The sequence below is a fragment of the Aegilops tauschii genome, chromosome 7 (genome assembly GCF_002575655.3).
Source record: "Aegilops tauschii subsp. strangulata cultivar AL8/78 chromosome 7, Aet v6.0, whole genome shotgun sequence".
Classification (NCBI taxonomy): domain Eukaryota; kingdom Viridiplantae; phylum Streptophyta; class Magnoliopsida; order Poales; family Poaceae; genus Aegilops; species Aegilops tauschii.
The window spans coordinates 646574249-646597556 of NC_053041.3; the positions used below are offsets into that span (position 1 = coordinate 646574249).

A 23308-nucleotide genomic window follows, 5' to 3' on the forward strand; every position below is an offset into this window, starting at 1 on the left:
ATCCCTTTTTTGTGATCCTCTAACATGCGATCGAACTTCAGCTTCTCCTTTTCACTTTTGCATTGTCTCTTTGCCTCAACAATGACCCGGCGAAGATCATCATCGGGCACATCATCTGGTTCCTCTTGATCTTCAACTTCCCCCATTAAAGCATCACCGTATTCAGGAGGCACATAGTTGTCATCATCCTCTTCTTCTTCGTTGTCTTCCATCATAACCCCTCTTTCTCCATGCTTGGTCCAAACATTATAGTGTGTCATGAAACCCTTATAAATCAGGTGGGTGTGAAGGGTTTTCGAGTCAGAGTAAGACATCGTATTCCCACATATAGGGCATGGACAACACATAAAACCATTCTACTTGTTTGCCTCAGCCACTTCGAGAAAATTATGCACGCCCTTAATGTACTCGGAGGTGCGTCTGTCACCGTACATCCATTGCCGGTTCATCTGCGTGCATTATATATAATTAAGTGTGTCAAAAACAATTACAGAACATCATGAATAGATAAGTGACCAAATTAATAGAAGTTCGTCATCACATTAAAACCAAAGTACATACATATTTCTCATTGAACAACATGTAGCTCTCCAGAGCATCTAATTAAACCATACATTGAAACTATCTAAAACATTTCAATGCAGCAAATGTGATCATAATTGCAACTAATGTAACAATTGATCCAACGGCATAATGATACCAAGCCGATGTATGAATGGCATATTGTCTAATCTTTCTAATCTTCAAGCGCATTGCATTCATCTTGATCTTGTGATCATCGATGACATCCGCAACATGCAACTCCAATATCATCTTCTCCTCCTCAATATTTTTCAATTTTTCCTTTATGTAATTGTTTTCTTCTTCAACTAAATTTAACCTCTCGACAATAGTGTCGGTTGGAATTTCCGGTTCACATAGCTCCTAGATAAAAAAAATCTATGTCACATTGGTCGGCATAATTGTCATAAACACTAAATGAACCAAATAGTTATAGAAGACAATATATACCACATCCGAAAATAGACAGGGCGAGGGCCGATGGAGGCAGATACGAAAACCATCGCACTATATAATAACAAACAATAATAAAAGTAAGAAAATTACACAAGTATGTATCTAAATCATACAAATAAGAACTTTTTTCTTTTAGAAATAAGATAAGATCAAGAGGCTCACCGCGGTAGTGCCGGTGACGAGATCGGCGCGGGCGATCGACAGTGGTGAGGACGGGGACAGGACAGACCGCCAAACCTAGACAAATCTTGAGGAAAATGGAGCTTGGACAAGGAGCTTCGAGAGGAGAAAGCTTAAGTGTGGCTCGGGCATTTCATCGAACACCTCATGTGCATAGGAGGTGAGCTAGAGCACCACAAAGATCTCCCACGGCCGGCCAAAAAAATAGAGCACTCCACTGCTCTGCTCGCGGGGGTATATATAGGCATCTCATTGGTCCCGGTTCGTGGCTGGAACCGGGACTAAAGGACCCCATTTGGTCCCGGTTCCAGCCACAAACCGGGACCAATGGTTGTGGGCCAAGAGCGAGGCCCATCGGTCCCGGTTCGTGTCTGGAACCGGGACCAAAGGGGTCAGACGAACCGGGACCAATGGCCCACGAGGACCGGCCGGCCCACTAGCCTCACGAACCAGGACAGATGCCCCCATGGGTCCCGGTTCATGAGTGAACCGAGATTAATGGGCTTACCCGGCCTGGACCAAATCCATGTTTTCTACTAGTGCTGACATGTGCTTCATGCGACCCGTGGATAAGACCCGTATAGTCCACCAGGACCGGGGCAGGTTGACCCTTGAAGGAGCTGCACGGGAATTTGTCCTACATAAGGTTGACTACATGGCCAAAAATTTTTTTGTAGGAAGGTTCTATTTCATTCAACAAGACAAGATTGAGGTGGTCCGCACCACTTCGGAGGCGGTCTGATAATTGGATACCGGCTACATGCATATGCTCTTAGAGAGGATTCACTTGAACCGGCTTCAACCTCGGCAACCGAACACGACATGCAGCTCTGAGACAGCCGAGGTGTGCTGCTCTCTTGTAAGAGTGGTTGGGTAACCCCCAAGTGTAATGATGAAGTAACTTAACATTAAATATTTCCCTTGATTGAGAACCATGGTTTATCGAACTAGTAGGATTTTCCTTGGCAACAAAATTCTTCGGTACCTGCACACTAAACACAAAACAATCTTGCCCCAACATTTCAAGAAGGTTGTGAAGCTTCTTGTCCTGCTAGTTACAAGGATAAATTGTATGGTAAGGTAGGAATTGATAAACAGGAGAAAATAATAAAAAGGAACGGCGAGAAAAGTTAATTGTAATGATGTATTCAATTAAAAGAAGATAGACCCCAGGGTTATAGCATCACTAGAGGCATCTCAGCAAACACATAAATGTGATGTCATGAAAAAATTACAGTTGGACAACGATTTATATTATTTTAACTGAAAATTGAAACTATAAAACTTACTGCACATTTATGTTTTTATTTCTTGATGTAAGCATGTTTTTGTGCTCGGGTCATTGATCCTCATCTCCACCATGTTGTCCTATTCATCGGAAGAACCCTAGCCCTAATCATTGGAAGCTTCTCCGCCCATGGTGTACTCGACCACCACCAAGCCCTAGCCCCAGGTGAGACTGCTATTCTTCTCGCTGCCTGCAGACCTAGAGATCATTAAGTATTTGCGCTCGGATCGACGATGACACAGACGCTGTCCCATCCTGGATCTGACTAGGCAACATGTACGATCGCCGACCCAGACCATGCGGCCGCTGCAACTAACGGAACGCAGGCCTGGTATTTTATCACCACACTATGGCAGCTTCAAGGTTTTTTCTCTTTTCTAGTAATAACATTATTAGTTTTTTCAATATTTTTCTATTTACTTAGGCCAAGTCAAAGTAAGTTCCATATTTATACCAAAATTTTATACTTGTTATTTATTCTCGAGATCGGGTTGTGATCCTTATTCAGACTGATAATATTGCTCTTTATGCTCAAGCTGTGAAAATTTTGCATGCGAACTGTATTTGTAATGGAATTCACATTAGTATTTTTTATTTCAGTACATTACGTCTTAAATAGGTACTTATATTCAATTGCGATGGAATACAAAATTGCATATTTTTCATGGATTATTTTCGGATACTCACATTAATATAGTGTATATATCTCTATGTCTGTCCTTAAATAACTTGGTAGAGATCTCTAAAGAACATGGTCTCGAAAATATCTTCGTAGCAGTTTCAAGTTTATTATTAGCTATAAATAAATAAAAAATCTAGAGTTTTTTATGAGGAGTTCATCACCAAATCATAATCATCAACGTTCTGTTTTATCATGTTTTCTGGGCATGTTTGTCTGTTACATGTTACATCAGGTTTCATAGTCCATCGATACATATATGCACTCTATATGTGCACACATCTGAGAGAGACCTTGTGAGGAGATGTATTTCTTTCTAAGTGCGGAGAGATCAAACTCCAAAAAATCTCAAAATTCCACATAGTTCCAATTCCTAAATCTCTCCACTTCAATATGGGGGACCTTGTGAGTTGATACCATCTGGAGCCTCGCTCTGAGCCCCCCCCCCCCCCCGAGTGAGGTGTTCGATATATCTGAGATGTTGTGGAAGCTTACTACTCACATTCGGCACTTGAATTTTGTCTGGTACCTCCGAGCAAGCTAAGTATGAATTTGAAGTTCCGTTTGGACATCCGGAAATGTCCTAAATGTATCAAGGACTTTTGGAGTTTTTAGGAGTGTTTCTTACCATTTTTTCCAATATCTTCTAATTTTTTGGGTTAGCCTAATAACAAATTGCTAAAAGGATAAGGGTTGCATGTTTCCCAAGATCTAAAAAACTACAAAAAAAATGATGGTCCTAACTTTATATTAGATAGACTTATGAAAGGAGGCAATCCAACTCAATTATTCGGGTCTTATCCAAGGTTCTCGGGCAATAAAATCTAGAAGGCGCATGCAGAGCCAAAGCATAAGTTGTTCTCCTAGCTCGTCCTCCACAACAGGATCCTCGTGGCTGATCAGTTGCCCATGCACGGCTGGCCGCATGACCCTGTCTATCAGCTTTACCTCAGTGCCCTTGAGACCATTGACCATCTTCTTAAGTACTGTCCATTCACTTCCGCCATCCATAGCCTTGTGTTGTCCTGGGCAGGAGAGTCGTCGGCTTTCACTCTGACGACCGCCTCCCCCACCATTGATGCCTAGTGGGATGGAAGCCTCAAGGACACAAACAACCATCTGATAAGGCGACGCAATTGCATCCTCATTTATATAATTTGGAATGCATGGAATGAGAGGAACTGACACATCTTCGAAGGGACAAGACTGACTTACATCAAGGTGGACCATCTCGCCTTTGAGGAGATTTCGCACCATGATTTGGCCTTCTGGCCAAGAGTGACTCAAATTCATGAGTAGTTAGTGTGCGGCTTTGATTGAGATCCTTGGGATCTTGGGGTTTTGGCATGTCCCCTTTTAAAACATGCCACCTTGTAAATATTTCCCACTTCTTAATATAAAGGCGACGCTCCAGTCGGTTCTTAAAAAAGGCATCGAAGAAGCTAACGGGAGCCACATGGCCTCCATACACGGCCTCGTACTTAGGACACATGGGCCCACACGTGGACCCCACAAGGCAGCTCTGGTGCCCTTCGGCCACCATCCAACTAAGTTTTTGAGTAATTTTTCACCATCACCACTTCCAGTTAGCTATGATCCGAGGCGGAGCCATGGTGGATTTATTCTCTAGTACTCAAGTCATTAAAAGTGTGTTTTGTAGAATGTATGAGGTCATTAATTATTCCCTCCTCAACCCACTAAAAGTGTGCTTGTGTAAGGTTTCTCAAGCATACCCATCCTATATAAAAAATGACCAGGCAAAACCCACTACTAACCCTCTAGTTGGACATCACATTCCATCTCCATAGTACACTAGTGATCTAGGAGAGAAACAGAAGTGATAGAGGAGAGAAAGAAAAGCACTATTATTTGTTGATGAGAAAGAGACAAAGAAACACTACCGTGCCAGGTGTCACCGCCCGGCAATGTGCCCCATGAGGCCTTCACCCTGCCCAGCAAGGCGCCGGTCAACCCCGTGTGGCAGCTGGCAATCATCCCCTTCCATCTCCTTCTCTGTTGCTTCCCCAGATTCCCCTGCAGCTGTAGCAAGGCGGCGACCCTGTTTGACATTCGTCCAATAAAGTCACAAAGACAAGGAGAAACCTCGGTGGCTCAGCAAAGGTATCCCCCATCTCGGACGGTCCAAATTTCCAAGTCCCAACTTCTCTTGCTTGCAAAATGTCATTGTTTGATACTTTAATGCCTTGATTGACACATGATCTTTAGTTCTTAATGTTTTCCCCTACGCGTAGGTGATCTTTCCATGTTGTTTACTTCTGATGATTGAAGCATGATCTTTTCAGACTCTTCTTTTACCCCTTCTAAAAAATCAAAAATTCCCTAAAGAATGGTGTTTCCTTCACTTAGTTTTGTGATATTGTAGTTCTGTAAATGTAGAAATATATTTAGTAATTTTGTCTCAGTATGATCTGAAAGGAAGGCGAGATACATAAAAGAAACAAGACAGTGACATATTTGTTCCAAGTTCAAACCACGGGTTCCGCGAAAACGGGTCCTTCACTTCGAACAACTAATGATGTCCCTCATAGTACAACTCAACTCAAGCCTATAGTGATGTTGAACCTGACCCTAGTAAGAGAATACCAATTGAGGAGTTGGATGCATAAATTAGAGATCTTGCTAACAGGAAGTACATTAGTATGATTCCATGCCAACCAACTAATCATACGTATGAACAGACAAATGCTAGAAGCTTTCATGGTTATTGATACAATGATCATCGTGGAGCAAGAGCTAGAGGGCGTGAGGGAGGGCATGGAAAGTTTCCTTGGGCCCCCATCCCCACACTAGTAGAAAACAAGGCTTTGGTCGAGGCAGGGTAAGCCCATTAATCCCGGTTCACCCACGAACCGGGACCAATGCGGGCATAGGTCCCGGTTCATGAGGCCAGGGCGCGGGCCGGGCCTCGGGGGCCATTGGTCCCGGTTCGTTTGAGATCATTGGTCCCGGTTCCAGACACAAACAGGGACCAATGTACCTTGCTCCTGGTCCACCAGCTTTAGTCCCGATTGGTGTCTGGAACCGGGACCAAAGGCGTTTTTTTTCAAACAAAACTATAATATTCTACAATAGCAAAAAGAATCAACTAAAAAGCTTTAATAAAACTCTAATAGGAAAAGGAATCAACTAAAAAGAATCAATAAAAAATAAAATTTATGCAACTTAAATTAAACAAAATTTATGCAACTAAAAAGAATCATTTGTAGTGCTTTTCAATTTCAGGGTCATTTAGCTCAAAAATATCAGCGAATGCATGAAAAATAACAAATGAAGTCAAAACGGGTTGTAAATTGCTGATGTCGCTTTGAATGGTGCATTTTGAACACACAAAGAGTCTGGAGTTCAAATAAGTTCAAAAAATGAAAACCTTTGTAACAGATGAGTTTTCGTCCGAAACCCTCATACTTCGAAAGAGATTGTCCGTTTTGTACACGAAGTGCATCCAGTTTTTGCCGTAACCCTCTCAACTTTTTAGCACATGCTATGTGGGTGAAATGATGATACCATGCCAACTTTCAACCTTTTCAGAGTTCATTTGGAGTGGTTTTGAATTTCAGGGTCATATAGCTCAAAAAAATCAGTAAATGCATGAAAAATAACAAATGAAGTCAGAAAGGGTTGAAAATTGATGATGTGCCTTTGAATGGTGCATTTTGAACACACAAAAAGTTTGGAGTTCAAATAAGTTCAAAAAAATAAAATCCGTTTGTAACAGATGAGTTTTCGTCCGAAACCCTGATACTTCGAAAGAGATTGTCCTTTTGCACACGAAGTGCATCCAGTTTTTCCCGTAACCCTCTCAACTTTTTAGCACATGCTATGAACATGGATTGGATTGAAGTGAAGGCAACATGTGGTGCATGTCGAAAGTAGTACTAATCCAAACTTGATCAAGTTAGGATTAGTATTACTTTCGACATGATCCACATGTTGCCTTCACTTCAATCTAAGCCATGTTTAGGCATAGCAGTAGCGTTGGTAAACCAAGCCCGGAGATAAGAGAGGACACTTCTCTCTATTAGCTAGCTAACACCCTAAATTAACCCCACAAAACCCCCTAAATCCACCCCCTTTCAAAAACAAAAAAAACAAAAACCTCAGCTCCTGCCAACTGCTGACGCGTGGATGCCTTTTGGTCCCGGTTGGTGCTACCAACCGGGACCAAATGCCCTCCTGCCTGGGCTCGCCGCAGCGGCCACGTGGAGGCCCATCTGTCCCGGTTGGTGTAGGAACCGGGACTAAAGGTATAGGGCTTTAGTATCGACCCTTTAGTCCCGGTTCCCCAACCGGGACAAATGGGCCTTACGAACCGGAACAAATGGCCCTTTTTCTACTAGTGCCATTTGATGGCGGATCCTTCTCCCAAGAGGTTCTTGGAACGTAGTAGCCTCTCATGTTGCTTGTCAAGGGACAAAAGGGGAGGGCATCCACTCCAGATTTCTCATGCAGGAGCTTGTCCTCATGAACAACACATGAGGCATCGGCGTCAGTGACCAGCTAGCCCTATCCAAGTTGTATGGGCTTTCCCCCACGCTTCAAAATATACTAACTAACTAGTATGGTATTTGCAAGACTTGAGATGGCGATGGTGAAATAGGTGTTTATAAAGGAGAGTGAAGTAATCGAATATAAAATACTACAACATAAAGTAAATAACAACAAGTAAACAATGTTTCTTGCAATGGTGAAGTTAGGCGCGAAGAGCTTCAGTTCATGGTAAACAATGGAAGTGTCTTGTGCGACCATAATGTGGTGTTACCCTTTGTATTGAACATTCGGTAGGCGATTCACTCTTGTATAACCGAACTCCTCCTACCGACACTATTTCACTCTATTGTCTCCCCTTCCATTGCCATCACGAATGGTCGCAACAATTAAGGTCATTAGATCAAACCAATGCTTTATGTGTTGTGGCTTCTTTTGCTTCTAGTATTGGCTTTGCTCCTCATTGAAGCCAACACCTTTCACCTAGTGGTCACAGACTTGCTGGACAATGAGTGCTTACCTGATGTTGCATGGACCCTTAAATTAGACAACAACTATTGTGTACAGCATGGATAATCACCTCATAATCAATCATCTAAATAACCAGACATAATTATAAATAAGAATTAGTCACAATCACATCTCACCAATCAACTAAATTCCCATGAGATTACTCACGCTCACGCATGAAAGAGGGATCACAGCCAAACACGGAGATCGGATAAAAGGGTAATTTTGCCATGGTAATTTTATGAATATCCGGACCACGATCTCTGTGTCAAATTATCAATAGATTTAACAAACCATAGCCTTGCAATCGCTCTCTAATGATGTTGTTACCGATGGTGAAATGGAGGATCTCACTTCAGAGGAGTCCGGGGTGGATCTAAGTAAAACAATTCCCCCTCCAGATATTTTCTCCTGTACACTAGTCTCTTTTATCTCTTGTCTGGTAACTCTATTGTGTCTCTCCTTTCCATATACTCCACTATGGCCTTATATCCTTCCAAAAGTGTAAGGTTAGTAACAGAAGTAAGGATCCCATCTTTCTCCTATTTCGACAAACAAATACTAATTAAAGAGTGAAACTGGCACCCTCAAAAAAAAGAGTGAAACTGGCAAAACCATGAGAATAACCATAAGAAATCCCTCGGAGAACTCTATATAAAATAGAGCCATCAAAATCCATGGCACCCACCTTCTTCTCGCATTGAAGACATCACCCGAGATTTGTCCCGGTAGCCTTGCGCCCTACATCTCGGATGCAAAGAACTCCACAATCAATCGAGTGGTAAGTTTGAAACATGGCAACAGTTGGATTGTCATGCCATTGGTTTTGGAAACACGCTTGGTTTCATACTTTCCAAATTCCCCACAGTACGGCAGTGAATCCCACTGTCACAAGATTGTGACGGCCTTTTCTCAACCCATTGAAACAACCATTCACATTACCAAATTGGCAATTGACGCCAATCACACAATTGACAACATTCCACACAAAATACACTTTGGCTCACACTACTCCCCCTCCCTTGAGCAAGGCCTCTCTGGTTAGGAATCAACCAGAGATCAAAGGAACTTTGATTCTCAGAGGAATTCTAACCTTGCAAAGGAATTTGCAAAGGAATTCTAACCTTGCGCGCGACGACCAACCGATTGAACCCATCCGGACAAAGGATGCATTTGCTGCTTAGTGCGGGGTTCTAGTTAGGGACAAGATCCCGATCAGCATCCACCAATGGTATAACCCTAAGAAGGAAGACCCTGAGGTGTCTTATGTCAATGATATGCAGAAAGATGATCTTTGGACTGAGCTGAAGGCAAATTTCACCCTACCGCCAGAGGAGGATCCGGAGAAGCCAGTTAAAGAGCAATTAATCAAGTCTCATGCTCTTAAGAAGATGGCCGACCTATTCAGGAGGTGGAAGAATGAGCTGAAAACGTTTGTCGACAAAGAAGAGACACCAGAATTCATCGGCCGGTATGAGAAGATCAGAGATCACTGGCCCGCATTTGTGGCCCACAAGACATCGGAAAAGAGTAAGAAGATGTCAGCGACAAACAAGAAGAATGCTGCAAAGAAGAAGCTTCACCATCGCAGGGGGCCAGGTGGCTACCTCAAAGCCCGGCCTAAGTGGGCCAAGGCTGAGAATGATCTGCTTGAAAAAGGGATCGAACCACAGACAATGAACTGGACAGACCGTTGCCGGACTTGGTTCTTCGGGGCTGGCGGAACCTTGGACCCTGTATCAGGGAGGTGCGTTTGGACGAACGAGCTTTTGAGAATACCAGTCAAGAAGATTCAGCAATATATCGATGCAGCGCAGGAAGGGACGTTCGTTCCAGACAGAGAGAACGACGAGCTCACAATGGCCCTCGGGAATCCTGAGCACCCTGGACGGACACGAGGCACGCCAGGCTCCGTTCCGTGGAAGGCTGGTTTTCCGGACGCAAGCGGTTACAAAAGCCAGGAGAGGAGGAAAAAAATGGTGCAGACCCAAATTCAGAAGCTGCACGAAAGGGTTCAAGCGCTAGAGGAACGAGATGGCAATCGACATGCCGAAACTACCCCCGAAGCTACCCCGCCATCTCAGCGGAGAAGCAGCGTGGCTTCCACCGAGCTGCTTCAGCCGGAGCATGTCTTGACGGCTCCTGCTAGCTACCCCGTGGATGCTATCACGGAGTCTCAACATTGCCACCTTATGGCGCAATGGCAGAACTTCAAAGTCAAGGCAGCTGTTGGCTCTGTTTTACCTCCTGAACCCGGCGCAACCTACCACTGCCAGCCGATTCCAGAAGGATATGCTAGGGTGATGGTGGATGAAATAACGGAGGGATTTGAGGACCTCCAGCTTGACCACCCTACCAGTGAAGGGGAGACTCGGCTGGGTTTAGCTCTGAGGACTCCGTGCCTATGGCGGAAGGAGCTCATTAACCTTCCGAACTGGACGCCTCCGGCGAGTAAGGGCACTCTGCCGCCGCCTCCTCCTCCGGCGAGTGATCAGGGCACTCAGCCTCCTTCTCCGGTGCGTGGCGGCACTCCGCCTCCTCCTCCGGCGAGTGTCAGGGCACTCAGCCTCCTTCTCTGGCGCGTGGCGGCACTCCGCCTCCTTCTCCGCCTGCGCCGGCGTGCCAGAGCAGCCAGCCTCCTCCTTCTCCGCCTCGCCAGCAAGGGCGGAAGAGACCCACCGGCGCTCCGGCTGCTCCGGCACGTCGTAGTCCTTCTCCTCCGCCTCGTAAGCAAGGAAAGAAGACAGCTGCAGCCGCTCCGTCTGCTCTGCCGGCGTCTAGCAGTACAGCTGCCAGAGGCGGGAGGCAATACAGATTCGGTCCTTCTCTGAAGACTCCAGAGAAGTTACCATACGAGAGGACCGAGGAAGAGAACGCGAAGATCGTGCAAGCCGAAGTGAAGAACTTCTTTGAAGGGGTGAAAGCAAAGAAACATCCACCTCCGGAGGAGAAGGTAGATCCGGTGAAAGCGAAGCGCACTCTGGATGCCCTGACAAAACCACCAAAGTCTCCGCCGAAAGGCAACTATGAGCGCATTATTGCAAAGACATTTGTCGAAGCGGAGCGGTCGGGAAGTACTGCCAGTGATCAAAGGTTAAAAGAACGACGAGCTGGGAAAAAAATTGCCCAGCTCGGCGAACAAGCGAACCAATCGTGCCCTCCGCTCAAGGTGTCTAAACACATAGTCGCTAATGATCCGAGGATGGTGGCCGGTTATAGCAATCTTGGAGATTACCTGCCCGACGATGTACATTATGAAATCATGGAGGTGGACGAACACAAATACCATTACGGGAAGCCTCTCGTCAAAGATGAAAGATCTCTAACAACGATGATGCGAAGATTACATGATTGGTACATGAAAACCTGCAGAGAGTCTGATGGGATGAATACTTTGACGCTGAGAGTTAAACCGGAGCATGACCTCGTTGGAATTGAACTGCTGAATGTTCCATTTGAGGAGTTCTTCCAGTTTTTCAATCAAAAGGCCCTCGATAAATCAACGATCACTTGCTACTGTCTGTAAGTAGTACTACTTCTATCATTAAGTCTCTCTATATAGGTCAGCTCTTTCATTGCATGTATTTATAATTATCCTCACTATATTATGCAGATTGAAGATCGCCGAATTGAAGAAAAGACAAATCGGTGATATTGGGTTCATTAACACAAATCTCATAGATGCATATACGGTTGAAAAACATGCCAAAGAAGCCGAGGCCAACTTGCTACGATCGTTGGTATTAAATCAAAACAAAGATATAATACTCTTTCCTTACAACTTCAAGTGAGTGTTACTGTCTTGTGCATATTCGGTTTCCCTTATTAGTCCAGGTTATGGAATGTAATTGATGACTTATGCATGCATGCGCAGCTTCCACTATATTCTCCTAGAGATTAAGCTTGAGCAGGGAGTAGTAACCGTCTTAGACTCGAGACGAAAAGATCCCCAGGACTATGCGGACATGACTCAAATGCTCGAGAAGTAAGTTAAATCGATCATTATCCACCATATCAGCAACTTTGTTCATTTCCTGATATCAAGTAATTGTTTTCTTTGTCTGGCAGGGTTTAGAGAACATTCACCACAAAAGCTCCGGGACTGCCGAAGAAGCTGCAATTTAGACACCCGAAAGTAAGTACTATAGTAGCATGTTCCGCACATCTCCTAGTGATTCAAGCGCTAGTTTCATCAATACCATTTAGCATGCTTGCTTATCAGTTAGATTGACCTCTATTTCTTATAAAGTGGTTGTGGCAGGAACAAGGAAATGATTTCTGTGGATACTACGTTTGCGAGTCTATCCGCCACACGACCTGTGAGCGGGGCTACTCTGACGAACAATATGAAGTGCGTAAGCAATAATATTCACAATTTTATTTTATTACCATCATTTGTGTCGAGTTTCATTTATTCATATATATATGTATTGACCCCCCTTCTTCAAATTAGATGTTTTGGATGCGGGATGAACTCCTAGCAGAAGATCGTATGCGAGCAATTCAAGAGGAATTGGCGGCATTCTTTCTTGACCACGTGATCGCTGAAAACGGAGAATACTATGTGGACCCTGTGTTCTTACAATTTAATTAGGAGATTATATTGTAAGAGATAATTATTGTATATATGTAGCCGGTAGTGTCAGATAGATATACGAGAACTTGTTGTTCGACCAATCTCTCGGAGAAGGAGAGGTGGTCGATATCACTTCTCTCTGTATGCATATGTTCATGACGATCTTCTGTTTCCTTCATTTTCTTACTAGCTAGCGTGTCTAGTCCTCTCCATACGTATATAGTACGTAGCGTCGACCAAGCACGGAGATAAGAGAGGACACTTCTCTCTATTAATTAGCTAGCTAACACAATATATGAAACACCTAAATTAACCCCCCAACCCCCCCCCCTCCCCCCCCTTAAAAAACAAAAACCCCAGCCCCTGAAATGTTGACGCCTGGATGCCTATTGGTCCCGGTTGATGACACCAACCGGGACAAAAGGCCCTGTCCAAGGCCCCCCTGCCTGGGCTGGCAGCAGCGGCCACGTGGAGGACCTTCTGTCCCGGTTCGTGTAAGAACCGGGACTAAAGGGTTAGGGCTTTAGTAACGATCCTTTAGTCCCGGTTCAAAAACCGGGACAAAAGGCCCTTACCAACCGGGGTAAAAGCCCCTTTTTCTACTAGTGGTAAGGAACAATCTCATAGTTTTGAATGGCAGAATAAAAAGATTTAAAAGAAAACTGTTCTAAAGAAGAGAGGAGCCACACCAATTTTTCATCAGAATCTGTAGGGGCAATCTCACCACACATCTTTTCAAGATCCGTCCATTGATTTAGTTTCACACCTTCAACTCTACTGTAATTAACAGTGCGTATCATGTGTAGTTCTGTGTCGCTTTTGAGTCATGGCACCAACATGCTTACCAGCCATCGGCGAGCTCAGTCACCCCTCGCTCCGTCTCCAAGAGCTTGTCTTGTGTTAATATGAGAGAGGCGTTTTGGAGGCCGAGCTCCATGGAGGCCTTTATATATCTAGTGTACATGTACATAGAATTGTATTTATTACAGGCTGTAGCTCCTGTATCTAGTATACATACATACAAATGTATTTGTTACAGGCTGTCCTTTTCTATAAAAAAAAATTGTTACAGGCTGTAGCTCCTGTATCATTCTATATATACATACAACTGTATTTGTTACAGGCTGTAGCTCCTGTATCTATTATATATACATTAGCAGAAAATCATACAACTGTATTTATTACAGGCTGTACAAATTCATCCAACGCACCGAGACAAAAAGTAAATGAAAAGCTAGATAGGGAGACTATCAAAAATATTGGGTCGTTTGCATACTACCAACAATCTCCATGAATCATACGGTTAGTTCCCTGATTTTCCTTATCACATTTGCCTGAAACACAACAAAAACAAACACACTGCATGAATTCCAGGCTGCAGAAGTGAATGGAATTTAATTTCATTGTATTGACAGTCTATTGATGCCCTTGATGCTTCATTTTCAAGAAATGCCGTTGTCAACTAACCAGTCTCCATTGCAAATCCTCAATAGACTTTTGTCTCTCCCAAACATAGTATTTCATTGACTGCAAATAAGATGAAACGAAGTGAGACATAAAGCATCACTTTGCAAAACGGATATCTGGAGGGGGGAAATAAAAAATGATTTTTGGAGGATTCCTACCCCTCGTCGTTGAACCTCAACTGATCTTCGTAACGCCTCTCTCTTTGACAGGAGATTACTGGGTGATGATTTTGTTGGGCGGCGGTAATTCTTTCCACGGTAAAGTATTATGGCATGGCTATTTGTGAGCTTTTGTGTTGCTATTAGCATTCCTCCCGTCTCAACCTCAAGCAGCATTGATGTGTATGTTATTTGGTAAGCTTGATTCTGCTTGGTAATTACTTTGACAATCTCTTTATGCTTCCAGTGTTGATGAATCTCTTCAATTACCCCGTCAAAGATACCACGTCTTCCTGCGAGGGAAACAAAGCAAAATAGCTTTTGGGATCAGCAACGGGCAAGTACCTTTCTTGGTCACTTGCACACGCATAAGAGCACATATGAAACAAAAATTCTGTGTAAATGCAGAATGTTATACCAAGGAGCACATGCTCATCCATTTTTAGGCCAATCTTTCGGAATACCATTCTTTCCTCCTCTGTCAAGAGTTCTTTATCTGCAGATTGCTCTGAAGGGTTCCAAGAACTATGAAGCTTCGCAAGCGCTTCGTTGGATCTTTCGATCTTCTTCATAAGCTGCAGCCGAGACCGGTTTTGTTCCATTAGGTACTATAAGAAGGTTAGATTTGAAACAAGAGCAAGAATGTAAGATCAGGGCTTACAATGGAAAGTCTCCGTTCCTGGTCTTTCAACTCCTTCTCGAGTCTATGCTTCTCGGCCTCTAGTTCTACCATGCCCAAGTTGTTTTCAGTTGTTTCCTGCACATGGTTAAGCTGGAAATCCAGATATTCTCTGAAAGTTCCCGCAGAAGTTTCCTCAGATGGTAAATCAGTGAACATCTGAAGTGAGTCTATCACAGTTAATCGGGCTTCTTCTTCCTGCACCTGCTGGGCATCTACCCGAGCCTCTTGCTTAATAACAGATTGTTTAACTCCATGAGGAAGAAAATCCTTGCCTCTATATAGAATAATGAAATCCTTATTTCTCAATATGATAGTTCCTCCAGTAAGATGCTGCACTGAGAAGATTCAGTGTCATACAGACGAAGGTACAGCAACTATTTCTGATAAAAAAAAAGTAAGAAAGCATGAACAACTATTGCTTATGAACATTTAGTATCATAGCCTTCACAGTATTCTCTACAGTATATGTGTTTGATATTTAAATGCATCACCTATTATGAACTATCATGAGGAAGAGCACTTGCCTTAAGATTCCATGCCATTTGTTCATTATTAGTATTCTGGATACCCACTTTCACTGCAATCTTTGCTATAAGGCTGTTTTCCCAAAGCTTTAGCACAGCAGTCGCCAAACCCTGTAGTCTTGTATTTCTGCCTGCCAAAGAATAGTTGGGGCATATTTATAAATCTCATATGATAGTTATTTGTTCTGGAACATTAAGGTGCTTTGCGCATAAGATGAGTGCATACAGTATAGGAAGTTGATATTTAACCATCCTGTAAGAGCATAGTTATTTGGAACCAGCCATAAACTTAAATAACATGTGCAAAGTCTGGGAAGGAATAGCATAATTACCTAGAGCAAAATGTGTTGGCAAAGGACGTGCAAGCTTGCGCAGGTATGTCAGCTCGTCATCTGCTAGTGTTGGTCTCACACCAGGAGGGCACTGTCTAAATGGAGTTTTGAAGCCTGGAACAACTTCTGGAAGGAGATCAGCATCCACAGGCAATGGCGTGTTCCACCACCAATCTACAAACCGAGGGCCCAAGCTGTCCAACAGTCTGTTGACTTCTCTCTCATAGAGTGTTCCTTCGACAGGTTCTTCATATGCGTGAACAGCAAGGCTTGGATTAATCTCTCGGAAAACACCATGAGCATCATCATTATGATTTGTTGAAGGCTCGGTGTTGCTTTCGTGTTTCCACTGGGGCTCAGGCGCAGTACATTTTTCAAGGGGAACTCTCTGAATATCAGCTATGGACTTGTGACGATGTTTTGTGTTTTCCAGATAATTACTTCCTCTGTAAACAAAATGAATGTCTCCTTTTGTCCAAACAACTAAACCTCCAGATTTTATCTGATAAAAAAGTCCAACAAACAAAATTTGAGACTTGACCCGACCAGTAATTGTGTAATAAAAAAACTGAAATAGTTGATAAGTAAATAAATTTCGCTCTGCATTAAAATTATCTCAAAGCATAATTTCAGTAGGACACAACTGGTTGCCCTCACACATTAACTCTTAACTCAATAAGAGCCTCTGCGGAACATAGGAATTGAAAAACACATGAATAGGACAGAAATTGGATGTCATAATGTGTTCTATCTTACATGGACTGGGCATAATAGGTGTTGTTCGCTACAACACTGGAAACCACATGAATTGTCTTCCGGGATTAGTTGCATACCATAATTGTCATGGACAGAAAGAAGAGAAAAAATTTCCAGTAGGTTAGACTTAATTGAACATTTCCTCTGGAACTGAGTGCAAAGTAGCAGACAAGAAGAAGAGGAAATCTTATATCCTACAAATCAAACAACCTCTATGGACTAAGAACTGAAGTCCTACAAAAATTTCTTTCAGTCCAAGAGGCCACTAAAAACTCAGATTTACCAAACATCAGAAGTGTCAACATTTCCAACCATAATTGGCAGACAATAGACTGTCTAGCTAGTGTCAGCTACGAGGACATCGAAATTTCATATTTATTTGCCACTAGAATTCACATTTGCTCTGTCCATGAAGCAGAGCTGCATAAAACCGCAGCTAATTAAGCACCCACAACAAAAATGGAGCTCAATGTAGTCGCAGCTAATTGCCTACTCACCTCAAGGATCTCCCTTGCTCTGTCCATGCACCGCCGGAGCGGCTCGACGACCCGGACGGCGGCGAGCTCCTGCCCGCCGGACCACGCCCTGCGCACGTCCTCCACCACCTCGTCCGTCACCCCGGCCTTCTTGGCCCGCACCCACCCGTCCGCCACCCCACGCGCCGCCCGCCGCAGCCGCTCCAGCTCGGCGGGGTCCAGCAGCCGCTCCGCGGGGGTGGGCTCCCGGGACTTCTTCTGCCGCCGCAGCGCGGCTTTGAGGCCCTCGTCCCTCGCCGCGGACCACGGGACCGGCCTCCCCTTCCCGCCTCCCCCCGCCTCCTCTCCCCGGCCTTCCTCGACCGGGAGGTGGAACAAGGGGACGGTGCCGCGGGTGCTGGGTCTGGGCTTCGGCGTTGGGGGGTCGGAGAGCTCCAGGGAGCGGACCCGGCGGATGATCCCGAGCACGGCGCGGCGGGTGCGGCCGCCGGGGACGCCGGCGCTGAGGGGGTTGGCGGAGGAGCTGGTTTTTCTTTGCGGCTGCGGTTTCGAACTCGAAGGGGCCTCTGCAGGGTGTGGAGGAGTCACAGTGGCGGGGCCTTTGGGGCCGTGGAGCCACGGCGGCGGCGGCGGCTGCTTCGGGGACGAGGAGAAGAGGGGGAGTGGGGGTGGCGCCATGGCGGGCGGCCGAGCTCGCGTTTGTGATGTGTGTGCTGGAGAGCGGAAGGTAGCTAGTTGAGGATAAGTGGGCCCCACAAGTACTAATATGAAATATATCTAGTAGTATTATTTATTTCCAAAATGAAATTTATGAGGTCTTATTTTATAGTAGGACTAATGTAAAAGATCTTATAAGAGCTTACTGACAAATCACTTAATACGGTATATTTATATTTAACCATTAAAATAGAGTTTTATGAAATGACTACCACAAGTCCACGACAGTTAAGAGTTTATTTCTTATAAACAATAGTTAAGAGTTCACGATATTATAATGCGCATAGTCATGGACAGGGTTGCTAAAAAGCACTGGTATTGATAGTTTGACATACTTTCCAAACACATATAGTATAAAGTTGAATCATCTATTTTGGAACGGAGGGAGTATTATGGTGCCCCTCCCTTAAGAATTCCACCTCGGACTTCCCCATCAGGTCCCCCTTCTGCTCGCCTTTGGCGACCATGGTGGTCAGCGCCGGATAGGATGGAATTCTGGATCCTAGATCTAATGATGAGTAAGTGTCTCTGACAAACAAAGTGATGGTGTATTTTGGAACTTGTCGCAATGATTCTTCACCTCCCCTTGGGGCCACACAAGTGACGAAGAGGCGTAGGGGAAGATGATCCTCAACGGTTGATCCTTCGGTGGTATTCTAGTCGGTTCCATGGCGAAGCTTTGGCCCGTCCGGCTTCACCCCACTTTTTTCTTTTTTTTTCTTGTTGGAATAAATCTCAATTAGATGGTTTGTTGGATGACATAATTTCTCCTTTTCATACACTTTTTCGTTTTATCATTTCAAAACTATCCGTCCAACAAAAGAAAATTTGTATAAAATGATTTTTTTGCATATACATGTCTCAGAACAAGTTTTTTTTTGTGGCTGAGTCAGGGTGCAGAGCCCCAAATATCCTCTGACGGGTTGAGCCGCGCCCTTCCATTCCGTCACTAGGGTGTGGAGGGGTCACGGTGGCAGGGCTTTGGGGCCATGGAGCCACGGCGGTGGCGATGGTTGCTTCGCGGACGGGGAGAAGAGGGGGAGCGGAGGTGGCGCCATGGCAACCGGGCTCCGCATCTGCGATGTGTGCTGGAGAGCAGAAGGTAGTGAGGATAAGTAGGCCCCATAATTACTAATATGAAATATATCTATTACTTATTTTTAAAATGAAATTTACGAGTCCTTATTTTTATAGGACTAAAGTAAAAGATTTTATAAAATTTTACTGAGAAACTACTTAATACGGTATATTTATAACCACTAAAATCAGAGTTTATGAAATAACTACCCCAACAGTTAAGAGTTCATTTCTTACCCAAAAACTGTTAAGAGTTTACGATATTATAATGCGCGTAATCGTGGTATAAGGTTGCAAAAAAGCACTAGTAGTGGTAGTTTGACGGACTTTCTAAACTCATGTTCTGACACCCCTTTCTTAAAAATTCCAACTCCGACTTCCCCATAAGGTCTCCCTTCTGCTCGTCTTTGGCGACCACGGTGGTCAGCGCTGGATTGGATGGATTTCTGTATCGTACGTCCAAATGGTGAGTAAGTGTCTCCGACAAATAAAGTGATGGTGTATTTTGAAACTTGTCGCAATGATTTTCATCTCCACGCCCGTGATGAAGAGGGTGTAGGGGAAGTGATCCTTAACGGTCGATCCTTCAGCAGTATTCCTTAGTCGGTTTCATGGTGAATGGCCCGTCCGGCTTAATCAATTAGATGGTCTGTTGGAGGAAATAGTTTCTCCTTCTCCTCCCTTTGTTTGATTTGAAATTTAAAAAAAAAAGTCCAACAAAAGAAAATTTGAATAAAATGATTCGTTTGCATATAAGCCCAGGTGGCAGAGTAAGTGTTTTTTTTTGAGGTGGCAGAGCCCCAGCCAAAGCCGTTCCATTCCGCCGCTAGGGTTAGTGGCCGCCGGTCCGCTGCCGCCGCCGCCGGCCGACGAGTTCCCCTACCTCCTCCGCCCTCCCGCCCTGAGGCCGCAGGATTCGAGGTACCTCCACCGCCCCGAGGCCGGGTTCGCAGGACGTGTGCCCGCGTCACTCGCCGCTCCTCCCCGTCAACCACCGCCGGCCGGAGCGCCTCCCCACTTCTCCACCGCCATCTAGCCCCCCCGCTCGCCCCTCTTCCCCGTCGCCTGCTCCCTGCGCCGCCGCCCGGAGTCGTACCTGCAGCCGCCTCCCCGATCCCCACGCAGGTAATACTCTGCTAGTAACAAATCTTGCAAAATCTGCATAGTAGCCAAATCCGGCAATCCCTTGCTTCATACTGCACAAATGGAAGATTCCTAGCTAGTAACAACATATGAGCTTAACCTGTATGTGCACTCTAGTGCAGAAACATTAGCCTAAGCTTTGCACTACACAAATGGGAGCATTCCCCATGTCCACGTTGCTATGATTCAGCAGGCTGATGTGATTATGTAGTTACCAGTGAAGCTGTTTATCTGATAGGATTGGTCATGACATGTCTGTTTTTCTTTCCCAGTTCTACCAAACAAGCAGGTGCTGTGGTTTTAGTAGTTGATATCTGTAATTACACTTGAATTCTCAGTTTTTATCAGGGGCATGGAAGTGAATTTAGGATTTAAATGTGGCTGCTGAGAGAGACCGATACGGCTCCTCCTTGTTTCATCAGAAATAAATTGCTTGCATTAGGAAATTGTTCGACTGTCTACTTCTGACAATAATATTATTTCCTGTTCTGGGTTTCAAGTTCTGATCCATTTTCTCTAACTTTACAGTGCCACACAGACCTAGCAGCTAGCTACCTCTGAAGGAAAAAAAAACTTGCGGCCATCATGCCAGCAGCACTGCCGCCGACGCTCCCTGAGGAGCTTGTCGAAGAGATCCTCCTCCGCATCCCGCCCGAAGAGCCTGCCGGCCTCCTTCGCGCCTCCCTCGTCTGCAAGTCCTGGAGCCAGGCCGTCTCCCATCGCGGATTCCGGCGCCGCCTCCACGATTTCCACCGGGCGCCCCCCGTGCTCGGGTTTCTCCATGATTGGGACGACGAGGACATCCCCGACTTCATCTCCGCCACTGTGTCGCCCTTCTCCCTTGCCGTCCCAGACAGCTGGCTCTGGCAGGCCGTCGACTGCCGCCACGGCCGCGCACTCTTCCTCTCTGATGACCCTTATGCTGAGGAACTCCTGGTGTGGGAGCCAATCACGGGTTCCCAGCAGCGTGTGCCAGTGCCCGTGATGTCTGATATCGGCCGCACAACCGCCGCAGTGTTCTGTGCAGCAGACGGGTGCGACCACTGCAACTGCCATGGGGGCCCTTTCTGCGTTGTCTTCGTCTTCTCCGTTGACAGCGAAGATCCTGACGACGGGGAATATGACACGGCGGCATGTGTATACTCGTCAGAGACCGGTGCTTGGGGCGAGCTGACCTTGATGCATGGGGAGTTCTACATGCACTTCACATATTATTCCAGTGTGCTTGTTGGGGAGTCTTTGCTCTACTTCATGACTGATGGTGGGTTGATCCTGGAGTATGACATGGCAATGCATGGGCTGACTTGGTTCAAAGCACCATACTCTTGCTACTCTAAGGGTATACCCAGTTGCATTCTCATGCCGGCGGAGGACGGTGGACTGGGACTCGTTGAAGAATTGGATCCGCATCTGAAATTGTGGTCAAGGGAGATGACTAATGCCTGATGGATACCCAGCCGGATCATCAACTTGGGAACTTTGTCTCTAACTGGTGCTCAAATGGGTGCAGCATGTCCGGTCCACGTGTTGGGCTTTGCGGAGGGAGCAAGCGTCATTGTCGTGACGGCTGCCGGCCTCTTCACAGTTCAAATACAATCAGAGAAGATAACCAGGGTGTGCGATGATCATGGATATGGTAACCTGATTCCTGTTGTCGGCTTCTACACTCCTATGCCCCAAGGTGAGCAAATGAGAAAAGGGCTATGATAGGTAGCACTAGAGTTATTTAGCAGCTAAATAAACTAGTGTTTGAAAAGTAGTTTTTTCTTTTCTTTCCGTGGATGTGCTTCTTGGTGCAAATTTGATTGGCTATGTAGCTAGCTTGACCAGGCTGTTTCCTTCATGTCACAGTGGCAGAAGCTGAAGCATAAGCTGGTGGGTCGCATTGAAAATGGTGAATCCTGGAGTGCGGCCTGATCGACAGAGGTGGAGTTGGCCTTGTATGTTGCTCACAATTTTGTGCCATCTATCTGATCTTGTCGTGGGTTGAGGATCTTGTTAAGCCACTGGGCCTTTTGGTCTTTTCCTTGAAATTACACCAAACATATTGTTTTATTTTCTCTTGGAGTCACCATGCTTTCTCAAATATGCACAATAATCACTCTGAACCCACCTATTCTAGGACAGGCTGTGCCAGATCTTCTCAATTCTGGGGAGCCTTGCATGCCATAAAAAGATGGTTTAAGTCAGGGTTGGCTTATAGGGTGGGAATTTCTTATGTCTGGCTGGTGGACACACCTTTAGGAATTCAGCTCAGTACCCTGTTTTCTTGTTGTGACTTGTGAGCAACAAAATGGGGTGGTTTTATCCTTGGTGAATGGGAACTACTTCAAGGTTTGTTGCCAGTTAGCGCTGTGGTGGCTTTAGCTGGTGGTTTTCATTTTGTCCAGAGTATTTTGTCAGCTGTTTTCTGGCTGTTTTGTGGGATCTATCTGGTGTTGCAGAGCGTCGATGGCCTCGTAAAGCTTTCAGTAAAAGCTGGGCCTTGGGGTCTTTCCTGCAAAATACACCAACTGTCATTTCATTTTGTTCTCTCAGCCATGCATGCGCACCCATCTGGACACTCACTAGTCAGAAATTATATATGCTCTTATCAAGTGTGCAATCCAGGAATGGACAATTTATACAAGTTGTGCTGCAGCTTAATTGCAGTGTTTACGTATCTGAACAGCAAGCGGTACACCAGGTTCGTCAGAGTTAACAGGCTAGGTAGGATGAAGTTGCAGCTGTAGCACTTGAACGTTTTCTTCTCAGGTTCTTGCCTTGCTAGAACTGAACTGCATTTTAATAATTAAGTTTCAGCCTTGTAAGTAAGTCGACAGCTGGAATAATGGATGCACTGATCAGCATACAGCAAACATTCATAATCTTCCAAGGCCGTCGTCATCGTCGTCGTCGTCGTCATCTCGCGTGTAGGCAAGAGGGAACGGAAACAGAGGAGGCCCTGTTTTGAATCTTGGACCTTCAGGGTTCAGGTTCAGGTTCGTCAAGAGGCTGACGCACACCTGCAAAGAAAAAACCTGAATCATCCATCACCCACATGTAATGTAGTAACATTTTTCAAGTCGTGAATCACGACCACTGGATGAAATTAATTGCCTTTGAAATCGTTGACCATGAAGCACTTCGTCTGAGACTCATTGCGGGTTACATTATCATACATACGCAATGTCTACCTTCTTCAGAGTATTATGTAGCTGGTGGTAGCATCTATGAATGA

At 45.1% G+C, this 23308-nt stretch overlaps 1 protein-coding gene and 1 pseudogene across 1 annotated transcript; one reads left to right on the top strand and one right to left on the bottom strand.

The window, feature by feature from the left end:
* Positions 1-13785: 13785 nt before the first annotated feature.
* Positions 13786-17892, bottom strand: LOC109737860 (chloroplastic group IIA intron splicing facilitator CRS1, chloroplastic). The gene is made up of 8 exons (XM_020296988.4): positions 17173-17892; positions 15920-16421; positions 15588-15718; positions 15043-15393; positions 14800-14956; positions 14382-14674; positions 14224-14283; positions 13786-14090 (listed from the first exon to the last, which is right to left on the bottom strand). The coding sequence occupies exons 1-8, from the start codon at positions 17827-17829 to the stop codon at positions 14052-14054; spliced, it is 2190 nt and encodes a 729-aa protein (XP_020152577.1). The 5' UTR covers positions 17830-17892; the 3' UTR covers positions 13786-14051.
* Positions 17893-19712: 1820 nt separating this feature from the next.
* Positions 19713-22296, top strand: LOC109737859 (uncharacterized; annotated as a pseudogene).
* Positions 22297-23308: the final 1012 nt, after the last annotated feature.